Source organism: Ixodes scapularis, unplaced genomic scaffold (assembly GCF_016920785.2).
Source record: "Ixodes scapularis isolate PalLabHiFi unplaced genomic scaffold, ASM1692078v2 PGA_scaffold2__306_contigs__length_199485367, whole genome shotgun sequence".
NCBI classification, from domain to species: Eukaryota; Metazoa; Arthropoda; class Arachnida; order Ixodida; family Ixodidae; genus Ixodes; species Ixodes scapularis.
The window spans coordinates 155,209,976-155,225,632 of record NW_024609857.1 but is presented as its reverse complement, the minus strand read 5'-3'; the positions used below and the strand labels follow the sequence as shown (position 1 = coordinate 155,225,632).

Here is a 15,657-nt window from a genome sequence, read left to right as displayed (position 1 = left end):
TCCTCCATTGGTCTGTTTGCCTACGACTGTGCAATATACTCTGAAATAACTGACGCTTCTGATGTCCAGTCACTTCAGACTGGCCTTAACGATGTTTCTTCCTGGTGTGATAGACGGCAAGTGAAACTTAACATTAACAAGTGTAAGCACATAAGAGCATCATGTTAAAATAACAGTTGTCCTTCTTACTAAATTGAAAGCGTTGTATTAGATTCTGCATCTTCATATAAATACCTTGGTGTACAGATAACTAATAACCTAACGTGGAACACTCATATTGAATATGTAACTAGGTAATACATCTAACCGCATGCTCGGCTTCCTCAAAAGAAACTTCTCTCTTGCACCGCTGTCCTTCAAACTGCTCCTCTATAAATCCTTCGTTCACAGTAAGCTCGAATACGCAGCCACTATCTGGGATCCTGTTAAAACTCTTGCATTATCACTAAAGCCGTTCTAAACCGTTCCGTTCGTTTCATACTACATAACTATCATCGCACTTCAAGCGTGACAGCAATGAAAATAACTTTAGGGCAGCCTGACTTCTACCTTTTCAGAAAAGTGTCCCGGCCTTGCTCATTTCATCAGGTCTACCACCATAACCCTTTATTACGTCAGCATCTCTTCACACAACTATCTTATCTCTCATCACGTGTCAATCATCGAAATAAAGTATGAATCCCCTTTTGTCACTCATCAAGTTCTGATCAGACTTTTAAACACACATCATCTCTGAATTGGAATCGCCTTCCAGCACCTATTGCCAGCATAAACAAAAGCGCTGAATTTAAAGATGCTATTTGCGAGTTTGTTTTGTGTTCAGATTAACAGTTCTTTGTTTTATTTGCCTGGATCTAAATAGTTTCGTATATGTATTTAGATGCGTTGTTTGTTTTATATTCACCTGGCTATTTTACTCTGTGTACGTTATTTAGCTGCTTTTTATCCATTCCTCTCTGTAAAGCCTATGGGCCCTAAGGGAGGAAATAAATAAATAAATACGCGTGAGCAAGCTCGAGCTGCCTTCATTCATTCCATTTAGAGCGATAATTGCAAATATTCCAATTCAGAAAAGTCACAGTCGCACAGGAAGGCACATAGCCCACACCATGAACAGCTGTGGGGCAACATTTTATGTTTTATTTGCAGCGTCCTTCAGTGCGCACAACATATTTTCTCGTGGCACACGCTGAGCAATGAACACATTTTTAGTGCACCGGCAGCTACATCTACAATCACAAAAACTTGGAGCAAAGCGCGAAATGAATGCTTTCTGTCTGCTGCCCCCACTGCTGATCCTACCACTAACACCGCAGCACGGCTTATGCCATAATCCAGGGGGAAAAAGTTTGCACACTGCCTGTTACTGTGAACATTATTAAAAGGTGTTTAAACGCGAGAACTGCGGCACGCAGTAACCCACGCACCTGTGACAACCCAAGCATAGATTCCCCTAACCAGCCTCAGAACCTGCGGCGACACCCCAAGGTGAGCTCGCCGCCCGACCCAGCATGGCCGCAGAACTGGACGCATGCCAGGAGGCGCTAGGGTATTTAACATGGTGCTGTCCATGAAAAAAGGTCTAGTGTGCAGTGCTAGTTTATACAAAATTTCTCATTGCCTGAAACTTTTTCTGGGCTCCCCACTCTTCATTTCTAGGGGGTTAAATCTCACGGATGTATGCCGCACGCAGTAAAAAGGGTATTAAATAGGAATCCGCATTTTTGGTAGACCGAAAGACGCCAAAAGTTAACACCCGAAATCAATTTATCGAAATAAGAAAAAACTGAAAACCTCCCAACTGCAGGTGTCCTCTATTAAGAAAAAAATGCTTGATTTATCCCGACAACACGAATAAACTCAGTATATGCAGAATGCGTTTCCGCGGCATTCTTCGGGGACTGTGGTGAACGTTGCCTTATTTTAATTTTGTTTCGGTCGTAGTGTTATTCTATTCCAAACTCCATCCTCTTTTACGCGATGGTGGACACCCCCCATCTTGGATTACTCGCTTCTCCCCACAAAGCATTCAAACGTGAATCCCAAGCGTGAATGCCGAATGTGAACGTCGGCAATCAATGTTCCTGTTCGAACAATTAATAGAGACCACCGTGGTAGACACAAAGCGTCCACCCACTAATTGACGCACAGGTCAAACGTCGAGCTCGGAACCACAGGTTCGATTCTCGTCGGGGTGCATTTAGCATTATGATCTTCATTCTCAATTTACAAATTCTTTTGTAGAGATTGTCCTTTAAAGTGCGAATCTTGAATTTTGTGACGGTTTCTGTGGTGCTCTGTCACACTTTCCTCGGGAACCCCGGCCCTTGAACACATTCTGTGTTAGAACCTGAGCTTCACGAAAAAAAATTTTTTACCTGCAGCCTTACTTTGTGTCGACCAGAGCCGTATATTGGGAGAGTTTGGCCAGTGGGTGTGGCGACGAAGGCGCCGGAGAGGAGAAAAGTAAATGAAAGGGAGGAGAGCGTCAAAGGAGTGAGAGAGAAAGAGAGGAGACGACCGCCTTTTTTTAGCAACGCTGTCGGAGAAGAGCACTGCTGAGGCTACGCGTCGTCTGCTACGGGCCGACTTCTTTTTCGCCTGAATAAAAGTTTGTGGCCATACGCCGAAAAATCTTCATTTATTAGCTTTTTAACTCACCGAGGAATAACAGAATGTCATTTTCTTGCCAGAGCCAGCGATATAAAAGGAAATAATCGAGATTTAGATGCCGCTCCCACGCATTCCGCCGGGAGAATGATTGAAGATGGCGGCCCTCCCCACTCAGGTGGGAGTAGCTGGGAGTTCACGCGCATGCGCTCATGCCTCTCGCTCTACGCCGCGTGCTGATTGGCTCACTTGGGAGGAGAGCGTTACGGCGGCGAGATCATAGACTGACCAAACTCTCCCCATATACGGCTCTGGTGTCGACCAAGAACACAGCTTGCACTGCACTATCCGCAAGGCTGTTTTGTTCCTTTAGAAACTGCACCCATTAAGTCGTTCTTCTCTCTTATCGGTGCAGCAACGAGCTGCAGGTTTTCGGGTCGCGCACACTGTTCCCCGGAGGCCGAGAATTTGTACGCCTGCGTGCGATTTTCTCTAACATGAGTCCCGACGAATGGCAACAGTTTTTTGGTCCGACGGTGAAAATTGACGCCGAAGAACACCGAATCTATGGGAGAAAATAAACCCGAAAAAACGTTGCCACGTTCGAAGAGAACTGAACACCGAAAATGTGGAACTTTGGCACCACATTTGCCAGACTATACTCCGCACACTGCATGTAGTCCACGAAGCCAGAATCTGGATTAAAAAAAAAGCTTTTCCTCGTATAGCCCACTCCCGGAGCAGAGTCTGTACATAAAACATAATCCTAGATGGCACACCCTGACAAGTGCCTGCTTCATTAGCTCGCAAAGAGGCTCGTATCAGACAGAAATCGCCACTAACGCAAACCGTGATTCACGAACTCCGTCACGTCTCCTCACATTGAACGATCTTGAAGAAACAAATCCTTGTATAGTCCGCACCTGTAGGTAGACCGCACCACGCGAGATTTTAAATTATGCACATGCACAGTCCAGAAAATGTCGTAATAAACTAAGAGGGTAGAATGCACCCCAAACCTGGGACGAGGACCAGGATGGTTCCGCAGACCACCTCGTACCACCCAACAGCGAGGCGGTACAGCTTGGGGTCTATCGTCATGCCCAGGAGACGAGATCCCGGAAACACCTTGGCATACTGGATGAAATTCCGCCGCTGTAAAAGAAAAGGAAAGCACGAGGATCGTAGGGCACTTAAGCAGGCAGCCAAGGTGCAAGAAGAACGGGAAAACTGTCAAGTTTTGATTCTTGGCTCCAAATTCCACACCTACGCTTTATTTCCCCTTACGAGAGGCCGCAGTGGATAGTACCAACCATCCCGGCCAATCTAGAATGTATCGTGCAAGTATGTACAACCTGCGTTGCTGCACGCATCCCAAAGGTTATGCGACACTCACGCAGCATTGGATGGGTTCCAATGGCCCGTGGCGTCCGCTGAGTTCTCTCGTAAGGCAAGAGGGAGCATGGCATTCAGCCCCTCTGAATGGCATAATGACCCAGCTGTGATCATGCAAGTGCAGCTTTCTTTCTAAGCAAACTCTAAGTGAATCATAAGTTTTTCCAGACGAAAGTCCAGTCAGAAAGAGGTGTACAAATGGACCTTTTGCTAGATGGGTGGAACACCAATGTTTGTAGGTACGCACACTGGACTGCCCTCGACTGTGCGAAATTAAAAGTAAACGACTCAAGAAACGATGACGACGAACGCACGAGGAAAGTGCGGTTTGTTTGAGATTTCTGGAATAAAAAAATACCGCCGCAGATGCCAGCATCTGCACTGTGTGCCACTACATATCCAGGATTTTGCTCGGTGTTCCAACCATTTAGCGAAAGGTCTATTGACATAACCCAATGATTGAATGTCAGCAGCTCAAGTTTCAGTTGAAGAATCGAAATCTGTATATCGGGTCACGTGAACGAGCGACACTAAAATGCGAAGCACGTGCCTAGCCAAAAGTTCGAAACAATCGTGGAAAAATGCGGATGGCCACTTGTTAGGCCAGAGAGCGGAAAAGAACAAGGGGGGCAAACAGCCCCTCTTGGATCCAGCGGAATACTGTGGGAGCAGCACATGGGTCTAGCGCAGCGATTCTCAAACTTTTGTCCATCACGGACCTGCTAACTTACTCGGAGGTCCTGCACGATGCCACAAGAGAAGTTCTTTTTAAAAAATCTTTTTATTTATCTTTTGAGGACCTTGGAGGTCCATGAATCACAGTTTGAGAACTGCTGGTGTGGCTGAACCCTCGTTTTGAAAGCAGCTGCGGTGCTACCATATATAAAATATGCATTTTATGTTTTGCTGTTGAGTGCTGATAATATGTGCAATTTCATTCACTTGATTATCATTTCTTGTGCGTTCTGTCGTCCGCTCATTATTTGTGTTATTTGTCATTTTTTTTATACACCTACTCCTCAACTGCAGTTTTGCGTTGAGGAGTTTTTGCGCGACAACGTGAGAATCCAGCGACGCTATCGCCAACGAAAATTTCGAAGCGGGCGCGAGGCTTAGCACTGCTGAGAGGTATGTTAGACGGTATGTTAGACAGTATCTTGGACAGAAAATGAATTGGGAAGACGGTACATTGGACATGACTTTCTTTCTTTACTAAACAGCTATTTCGTTGACAAAACATATTCTGACTTATTTAAATGTCCGGAATGAACTAAACAAATATTGTAGTAGTTTAAGGCACGTTTTCTGGAGGAAGAAAAAGCAACGTTGCTAGCGAACTACTTTCTCGACGGCGGAGGCACTTCAGATGGGCGCAATGCGCTTGTGGGTGGAGCTAAAAGATTGTTCTCAGGTTGCATCCGACTAGGTTGCAACCCGGCGTGAATGAGCTCGAGCGCTTCACGGCCTCTCCAGTCATGTCATCTCACGACATGTGTCAGACATAAAAGCAAATCTTCGGTAGGCGATGCCAGTAAGTAAGACGCCCTTCTCTTCTTCCCCTGGAAGGACTATCGCACATTCTGTGCTTACCAGTATATGTCAAGCTTGGGTAATTTTGTAAAATTTTGGGTTCAAAGATTTTTTTTTAAGCCCAAATTTAATTCAACGAGTCTATTGTCAGAATTAAAAATCACTCCAAAACAGTGGTTCTCAACCACTGATGATTTGGCAAACCCTTCCGAATCGGCGGAAGTGATGGGGGACCCCATCCCGGATAATAGACAATTACGATGACAAAACGGTTAAAAAAAGAAATTAAATGCATGTAAGCCAACTTTGAAGCTCTAAAACATAGACTAATCAACCTTATTCACTCGGTGCACGTGCAAGACAGCATTAATTTTAAGAAAAAAACAAATTTTATTGCTCTCCTTGAGGGCTTCCAGCACCCTGAGAAGACCTTCGGAGAGGGTTTGCAAACCCCCATTTGAGAACCACTGATCTAAAAAATTGTTGCTATGGCTGTAGGCCAGGGGTCTCAAACATAGGACCCGTGACACACTGGGACGCTGCCTGCAAGCATCTCGCGGCTGCAAGCCTCTGTTCCCAAGTCTCATAACATAGAAAAGGCATGCGCCATATTGGCCTCGCATCATCGATCCCTTTGTGTCTGTTCAGAACGTTTCTCACCATTCTATTTCATTTACACAAAGTATTGTTGTAGTCTTTTTGTTACCTCTGCTTCTCACTTGTTTCTCAAGTTAATCACCTGTACGACAATGCCCTACTCAGCTAGAAGTGCAAATCTCTTGCTATGCAAAGCTATGCAAATTGTTGCTTACCAGAAGCAACTGCGAAAGCTATGAGCCTTTGCTGCTGCACCTCTTTACGTGAAACAATGCATAGGCAGCGAGAAAGTCAGACAGAAATGTGGATGTTCTCTTATAATGCCGTTATAAAAATCGACAGGAAAGCGGAAGCTGTCTTTAAGACGACTTATTTTCGAGACTTGTTGATCTCGACTAATTCTCGAGTGGATCGAACAATGAGTGTTCCCTCGTTTTGTTGAAAAATTCCAGCATGGTCGGCTGTCTGGCCCTATACCGGAATGAGTTTGAGAGCCCCAGTTAATAGTTCAATAGTTTTATTGCACTCGAGTGAGTTCACACCAGGTGTGCAGGCGACAAGGAAAGGCAGACAGCCCATGCACTCTGTGTGCCCTCGCTGCCCACCTGATATATATATATATACAAATACTTTAAGGAAGAGAGGAAAGGGGGGGGGGGGGGGGGGGGTGCGGATCTGGAAAGCGTGTCACAGCAACACCCGCCAAACAAGAGCAAGTTAATTTCCTTCAAGAGAAGAAAGTGAACTTTCTTCTCTTGACCTATGGTTGTTGTTGAGGAGGAAGTTTTTTTACTTGTTGTGGAGATGTCACAAGTAGGATGACAGCATCACGCATTTGCAAATCCCACCCATTCGGGAGTACCCCCTCCGAACCTAGGGTTACCCCCAAAGCCATTAGCGGCAAGTGGCTGAGCCTCCGGCCTTAGCCCTCGTAAATATTGTGAAGCCCGCTTTCTTTCGACCCTCTCCAAAATTCAGACAAAACACAAAATGCATACTGGTAGGTCACCGCACCTATCTCCCGCCCCTGACCGAGTTGTTTGGGCAACAAGAACGAGCAACAGACACAAAACACAGATTCAAGTTCAAAGACTTTCAGTTAAACAGTTCAGGTTATGATATACCATAGTTGCCCCAATACAAACATCACAGCGGAGTGTTAGAATCTTTTGTACACAACAAACCAGAAGTGGGGGTGGAACAGAATGCAGCAACGTGGACATTGCAAAACAAACACCTACACATTGGAACAAGAATATAAAGCAGAAACTGGGAGATCCTTGAGGTCTCGTCACTGAAGAGTGTACCAACTGTTACGTCTGTAGACATTTCAACATAAAACATGCATACGTAAGGAGTCCTTGAGGTAATGTCACAATAAAGATTGCGTCCGCACATCTTCGGACATCCCTCAACACACGAGGAAGAAATTTAGGAAGCTCCCAAGAGGTCACGCCATAGTGAAGATCGTGCCTGCTACCATGTTTTTGGACATCCGTCAATACAAGAGGCACCAGTTTAGGAAACTCCTGAGGTCTCGTCCTAATGAATATCAAGACGATCAGGTCCTGTACCAGTGAACAATGTAGCCACCATCAGCTGCATAACTTTCTATTTTCTGGGGGGTTGGGGGAGGGAGGGGGGGGGGGGGGGGTTGAAGTGAAGGTAAATAGTTACAAGACAAAACGGCCAACAAACCAATATTCATGGGCAAACCCACGCATGCATACATGCATCATGGCAAGGCAGCCAAGAGGGTGCAACATTTCAAGCAAACGACAGAAAGGTGCAATGCCGGTGACAAGTTGAAGACCAAAACAAAAATTTTAGATAGGGCTTCGGCTTTGTGCTCGAATCGTAACACTCAAAGGCCATAGTTTCGATTAAAAATGGTACCGTAGTTGACTATTAGCATCTCCCAATTTCGCCCTTCGCTGGCCCTCTAGGCTTTGACACTCGACAGTTCGAAAGGATGCCAGGACCATCGTCTAATCGGGCCGCTAGTTTCTAGTAAGCCAATGAGAGGTACCCTAATTTTAGCGGGTCTTTTCGAGGCCCCTAGGTGCGTTTCTGACGTCCATCGTGCCATCAGAGACTCTCTAGAACGCCTCCCCAGTTGGAAGTCATTGCAGGCTTCCAGTGCTCACCGAAGCTGCCAAGTCAACCGGTTGAGGTGTCATCTTTTGCGTGCTTCGTGCTTCAGCATCCGAACCGCTTTCGTCTACAAGTCCGCCCTACACCGCCGCACACATCATCCCAACATGCGGACGTGCAGGGACGGCAAGCGCCGTCGGAAGACCGAGGACTGCCGCAGAACACCTACGATTTCCCGGTGCATGTCCCTGTTGATGTTCGGCGTCACTTTCATGGACCCGACGAATATGAAAAACAGTCCCAGGAACACAGACAGTGTGGTTAGAACAATTGATTTCATGGCCATAATTCCTTTGTGAGAAGGAAAATACTACGCTTTCACAAAAAATCCAAACAACGCCAAGCGTCACAGAGCACACCGGAAAAGACGGAAGATGAGGCAAGCAAGTAGACCACAACAGGTAACACGACACAAAATATGAAGGAGTTTTAATGATATCCACCAGGATTTTTTCGGCGCTATAGTCGGTAAAATCTACATTGTAGTAGCGTTCCTAGCAGTGCACAAAATGTTGCACAAAACCATTATAATAACTCTATGCACAAAACCGACAACACTGAACCATAAATTTTGTTTTTTTTATATTGTACTTTATAATAGGTTAAACTGGCGCTAATCTAAGCAAACAGCGAGACATTTTATCTCTTCGCAGGAAAATAGGGAGTTTTAGAATAGCGTACGCTAAATCTTTACGTACGCAAAGAATAGCGTCGTCGCCACTGCGCGTGCGCCGAACGCTAACCACGTTTTGCGCTTTGCGTGCGCTATTTTAGCGACGCAAAGGGTCTTTGCGCCCTTTGCGCTCCTCCGAGGAGGATTCGTGATGAGAAGTTGGCTAAAGCCAAGACGAGCACAGTTGAAAAAATGGCGGCCCCCAGGACCACGATCGCGGCCGCTTTAGCAGCGTCGTGAGCGCGACGTTGGCGGCATCCTCGCGACTGCGGTTTTCAATACAGGATGACATTTCACTCGGTCTGAAAAACCCGAAAAACCCATTTAGGTAAGCAACAATCACCGCCCCCTTTACCTCCCCCTTTACCTCTGTTTTCTCGATATCAGCAAGGCTTACGACACGGTCGAACATCGAAAACTGTGGACGCAGCTGGAAGAGCGGGGACTCTGCAGAGAGTGGATAGACCTCTTGCGAGAAGTGTACAGAGGGACGATGGTGGTGGCACAGTGGCAGCAGGAGACAACACATCCAGTGACCTGCTCCAAGGGCTTGAGACAGGGCTGCCCGCTGTCGCCGCTATTGTTTATGCTGTACATAGCAGGAATCGAAAAGCGGCTGCAGGAGAGTGGGGAGGGTTTCTCACTGGAATATTCGGAAGGCGGGGAAAGGAAGTGAGGAAAACTCCCGGGACTCATCTACGCCGACGATATGGTGCTGATGGCGGACTCGCTGCAGGGCCTGCAGGGGCTCATGAACGAGTGTGGTGCAATGGGAGAGGCCCTGGGGCTTAGCTTCAGTTCGCACAAATCTGGGCTGATGGCCTTTGGGGCAATAGAGGAAAACGGGACCGCCAACCTGTCCATTCAAGCCAATCCTGTACCTTGGGTGGACCACTACAAATATCTGGGTGTAAACCTACAGAAGGGACACCACTACCTCCTAGAGCACGAGACGAAGGTCAAGGCGAAGAGCAGGAAGAACAAGGGCATAGCAACGGCCAGGGCCCTCTGGGGATATAACCGATACGAGGTAACCCGAGCGGTCTGGAAGATGGTGGCGGTGCCGGGGCTCACTTTTGGCAACTCAGTGTTGTGCCTGTCGTCAGGTACCAGGCAATACCTCGAGGTCCGTCAGAGGGAGGTGGGAAGGTCGGCACTGGGAGCAAGCCGAACAGCACCGAACGAAGCCGTCCAAGGAGACATGGGCTGGTCCGGTTTTGAGGCCAGGGAGGCCCGAGCCAAGCTGGACTTCGAGCGACGCCTCAGCCGGATGAGCGAAGAGCGCTGGGCCAGACAGGTCTTCAAGTATGTACATCTTCGGTCCGTCCCAACCCGGTGGGTGCGACGGACGCGCCAGCTGGCACAGTGATACGAGGTCAACGGCCCACTCCTCTACCCAGCCGCGGAGCAGCCGGAACTGCAGCAGAGCATCCGCACGAGGGTGATCGAGAGCGAGACGTGGCGATGGGCGGAAGCGGCACGTCTGAAACCAGCGCTGGCCCTGTATGCCAGAGAGGAACAGGAGGTGAAGCGAATACCTTTCATGGACAACAGCAAGGGCAGTGCACTGCTTTCGGACGCCCGTGGCGGCATGCTGCGGACCCGCGTTTTCCGCGCGAAGTACATGGACATGGAAGTGAAGTGCGTCATGTGCGCGCAGGGAGCAGACGAGACGGCGGAACACGTCATACTGGAATGCACGGGTATAAAGCTGGACGTGACGTACGAACCAGACATGGCGGTGGCGCTGGGATTCCGGGGCGTTGACGAACAGTACGACGCCGATAGCTCGCAGCCAGTGGAGGTGGCAAAGAGGGGACTGGAGTGTTGGTGGAGGAGATCAAAAGAACACAACTACGTTTTTGGCTAGTGTAGCTACTAGCCAGGCTAGATCCAGCGCTGCTGAGATCCCCCGATACAAAGGGGTTAGCCCCAAATCCAATCCAATCCAATCCAAAGCTTACGACGAGCACACGTTTATCGGCGAAGGACTCAGTGTTGCCAGATTGGGCTATATATAGCCAAATTGGGCTACATTTTTTTCTAGTTGGCGTCGAAATTTCACCTTTGGCTATGTGGCTATTTTTGGGCTATTTCTAAGGGTGCGGCGAACTCTTGTCGAACCTCAGGTTCGACGTCGAACTTTGAGGTTCGACGTCGAACTTTGAGGTTCGACTAGTTAATTTTCGAACTTCTAGTCAGTTTCGTAAAAAAAATTGTTTCTCTTTTGGCTAGTTGAGAAGAGAGAGAGGAAGGAGAATGGCTTCAAACTTCTACAAACTTCGGGGTTTTCACAATGCGCAGAGAAGCAGTGCTAGCAGAGTTCAAGCGGTCTCCCCACAGCGCAGTGAAGCAAATCAAACAAATAAATTGCACTGTTTTTACAGGTCCGGTAGCGCGTCTTCTACCCGGACGTAGACTGGACTCTCCAAACGCAGCTTTGGTACCCATTGCGAAAATTCTTAGGCATCGCCAACTTTAAGAAAAGAAACACAATAAAAAATAGCTTGAACCGGAACGGGGGACGCTCATATTCCATTCAAAGAAAAATAGACGGGTGGTTTATTGGTAAGAACCTTAGATATAGGGGGTGCTAGTTTAAAACTCCCAGTTCTGACTGTTCTGCTTCCACATTCTGTTCTTTTACTGTATGACTATATCTCCCGGGCTTCACAATACAGCTGTCCATGTATGTTTTCTATTTCTGAAAACCTACGAAGGATGGGTAATTGTTTCACAAATTTTCATCCTTCTGAAGCTTTTTTTATGTATATATATCAGGGGACCTAATGTACACAAAAAAGTGGCGCATCTGAAGGTTGAAAAAGAGAATTTAACGTGTTGTTTTTTGCGCGTATGAAAAATTGTCAATAAAAGGCTTAAAAATCGTCGTTTTTAGTCTTGGCTATTTTGGGCTATATTTATTTTGTGGCTTTGGCTATATTTGGGCTATACCTCCCAGCCGTTTGGCGGTTTTTTGTTGGGACCATCTGGCAACACTGGCGAAGGTCAGTACTCCTTGCCGAGGCGATGCATGCGGACTATGGTGCCTGGATCACGTCTTTGACTGGTGTGTTTACCGCGGCCAAAAAAGTGGTCCCTCGATTTCCGCCTGATGACGTCATAGAAGTGTCATGCTGTCGCCGGTCGCGACCCTGGTGGCGTCTCAACAGTTATGGTGTGTGTAGCAGATGCCTGTTCTGCTGCAGGTCGCTTTCCACTGTGACAGTTCACGGAAGCTAGTGCAACCGGAAGTTGGGACGCCTAACGGGACGCCGTGACGACAGCGACACTCGCGTTCGCTCGTGCTTTTTGCCAACATTTCTACGGCCAACCGCCAGGATCGCGACAGGCAACAGCATGACACTCGCGTCATTTGTTGCCACATCGGGACCACTTTTGATGTATGGGCGGGATAGGACGCTAAACACACCAGTCGAAGACGCGATCCAGGCACCATAATGCGGACACGACCGGTCGACCGCTCGCGTCGCATCACGTTTAAACAAATGTAAAATGTTGCTGTGGACCAAAAAACTTGTTTCTTTCTCAAGTTACACCATTTCGTGTGTGAAATAAAAATTGTGACCGTATCTTGGTGGTGTTGCAAGCGCGAGGTGCTTGGGCTTTTGCGTCGCGGCGGAGAAACGCTATTCTAAAACTCTCTTGATCGCGTGCGGTAACGCAAGCGCTAAATTTAGCGCTAGCGTGCTCTACAATTGCGTACGTTATTCTAAAACTCCCTATTAACACGGAACATTTTGGTTATTTGGGCCGTACCGAATAGTGTGTACCTTGATTCACATTGTAAACGTGTAATTGCTTTAGTTAGCGCGAATAGTGTGTACCTTGATTCACATTGTAAACGTGTAATTGCTTTAGTTAACGCGTATTCTTCATCAGTGAACGATGTTTAACTCGCTACATTTCAGACCCAAACATATCTGTCCCGCAGCAGGGGTGCAAAAGAAGCGACGATTCAAAGCAAAATAACAAACGAAAGGAATATGTAGTGTGTAGGAGTGGCCAGGCTCTTTAAATCGACCGCGAAATTCGGTTTCTTAACCCATCGCGCTACGACTTTGTGCAGCCCATAGAGTTATTATAATAACTCCATGGTGCAGGCAACGAGGTAGAGTTGGGTGCAGCCCTGCCCACAGATGGTGCTTTTTTTTTTTTTTTTTTTGTAAAATTTGCAAAGAGCGAATTTTCCTGAGGAAAAAGTAAAGAAAGAAAAAGGCTTCTCTCCTATGGAAATGCGGCGAAGCCAAAGCTCTTTGAACAATACGGCGCCGATTCGCGCAGGAGACAAGAGATGGCGCAAGCGGTCGCGATGTCAACTGCGCTAACGAACAAGCATACTACAGCAGTGTTGCGGAATGGGCACCCCCATTCCATTCCAATTCTATTCCGGAGAATTAGGGTTTTCGATAATTCAATTCCTTTTAACTCCAAGGAATGGGTACACTGGGCCCATTCCCACTCCTGGAATGGCTGAATCGTTCCATTCCATTCCTCCAATTCCTAAACGTAAAAATTGACACTTGACAGCTACATTGTGCTGCCGGCATAAGCAGCATAAAGCTGACATTATCGAATGCATAGAAAATTTAAAAAGAAAAGGAAAAGCTAAATGCCTCAAAAGAGCACCGATTTTACTAAGCGGAGCGCTGGTGTCACAAAGTGTTTGTTTACATTGTACTACAAACATCGAGAAAGACCCCTTGATATGTCGATGCTTGTTTAAGACATAGGTCTCGCGACCACGTGTCTTGCAACAAACAGCAATTCTCATTTTCTTTTCAAACATTTTGCATTTGGTTTCTAGGACATACGTCGCCAGCGTGTTTGTTTGATAAGAACCATAAAATTATCCAGTTCGTGCGTGGCGCAGAAATAAGCTATATAGCTGTATTCTTCAAATGCTTGCACAGCAACACGGCTAGTACGCTGCTGGAAGCGACTCCATGCACAGCGGCAAGAAGGAATCCTCTGACAAAGTGAAACCTCTATGGCGCGCCGTATAGACCATGTCACGTAACCTATTTTAAAATGCATAAGTTCACGCTGGCTTTACGAACCTCGATATTTTTTATCATATTCAATTCAATTCTTTATCTGTTTTCCAGGCGATCAATAGAACGTCTGCTGAGCTCAAATATATATTTGTTCATCGTGGTTCGTTCATTATACTGACGTTATCAGTTTATTACCTGTCATTTGTTAATCATCTTGCTAATTATTCGGACATGAGCCACTACAAAGCAATTACTCTCATGCAAGGTTACAAAGCGCGCGGAAGCCCAAACCTCACTAGCAGCTAGCACCCAGCTCTCCTTCTCTTGGTTGCCCTTACAGCAACGGTCGCGCCTCGTCTGGCGCGGGACGGTCTTTCTGCAAGTCTAGTCAGTTCAATCATGCGACAAGAGCGGTGACGACAATCTACTTCACCTTACGATGGACCGTAACAGACAGCACGAGAGCCATCGAAAGCAATCCAGTGCCTTCTGAGTGTTGCGTGACCCTGGAACGCAGCAACGCTCCGTGCGTGTAGTCCCGCTCACAGTGCTGGACCGCCTGGGGTGACTCGTAATGCCCGCAGCGGTCATCGCAAGGTGAAAAAAGGGGTATGCAGAGACTAAAGTTAAAAGAAATGAGCGGGAATCCGCTAGCCTGCTTGTAACCCTAACCATAGCCTCCTCTATACTGATATATGAGTATAGAGGAGGCTATGCCCCAAACCCACTTGAATGTAAAACGTATAACACAGAAAACAAGCATCGGTACAAAATCGAAGTAAAAGGCGAACTTACACGTAAAAATGCAGTATAAAAAAAAAATCGTCGGAGCAAAGCGCAAGCGAAGATAGAAGTCAATCTCTTTTTGTTTTAATGCCGAAGCAAACCCACAGTTCTCACTTTAAAGGAGTGCGCGCAAATGAACGTGGGAGGCAGCTGGGTTGGCCGCCTGCTAAACAACGCACCTTGAACTAAAAGAAAACAATAACTGATCATCCTTCAGTGGCGCGCGAGTCAACGAGTTATCAGAGCTCTGAGAGTTATGAGTCTCCACAGAGTGTGCGCGTGCATTCTTATGCCGTCCAAAAAAAAAAAAAAAAATACAATAAGGAAGGCGAGGCGCCGTACATGGCGGTCTCTTTCTCTGCCGCTCCCTTTGTTTCGTTTGCTTGGTGCTTGGCTTTTATTTCGCTCTCGTGCAACGCCAGTGAAACCCGTCGCCTGAGCAACCGTGAGAGGCGCCACCGCCACACATCCCCCTCTGGTCTTTGCTTTGACGCTTGTTTTTTGTATTGTACTTTTTTTCGCAAAAGTCTGTTACGGCTCCACTCGACCGAGCAGTTTCCGCTCATTTTATTTCTGAGCAACTGCCCCGTTGACTGGACCAGTTTACTAACCGTAACCCCTAAAAAAAAATGATTTGGTTTTATTTTATTTTTATTCCATTCCGGGCAAAAGGCATCTAATTCCATTCCCATTCCATTCCCCTCAACGTTGCCGCCATTCCATTCCCATTCCATTCCGGGGTCGCGAAAATGCAGAATGATTCCGGAATCATTCCAACTCCGGAGTGGCAACTCCGCAACACTGTACTACAGTGGCTTAAAGGCGGTAGTGTAGTTACCGCGTAGCCTCCACCATGCATCGGGAACGGCCGCTCCTTGGAAGACGGTGAAGGTG

At 47.1% G+C, this 15,657-nt stretch overlaps 1 protein-coding gene across 2 annotated transcripts in view; it reads right to left on the bottom strand.

The window, feature by feature from the left end:
- The window catches only part of LOC8039239 (novel acetylcholine receptor chaperone), a 28,492-nt gene extending 19,821 nt beyond the window's left edge, over positions 1–8,671 (bottom strand). Inside the window, exons 1-2 of one of the 2 annotated variants that reach the window (XM_029988651.4) lie at positions 8,456–8,671; positions 3,630–3,765 (exon numbers count right to left, since the gene is read on the bottom strand). In XM_029988651.4, the coding sequence (XP_029844511.1) occupies positions 3,630–3,765; positions 8,456–8,572 (253 nt within the window). In that variant the 5' untranslated portion in view covers positions 8,573–8,671. The other variant, XM_029988652.4, reaches the window with a different exon arrangement.
- Positions 8,672–15,657: the final 6,986 nt, after the last annotated feature.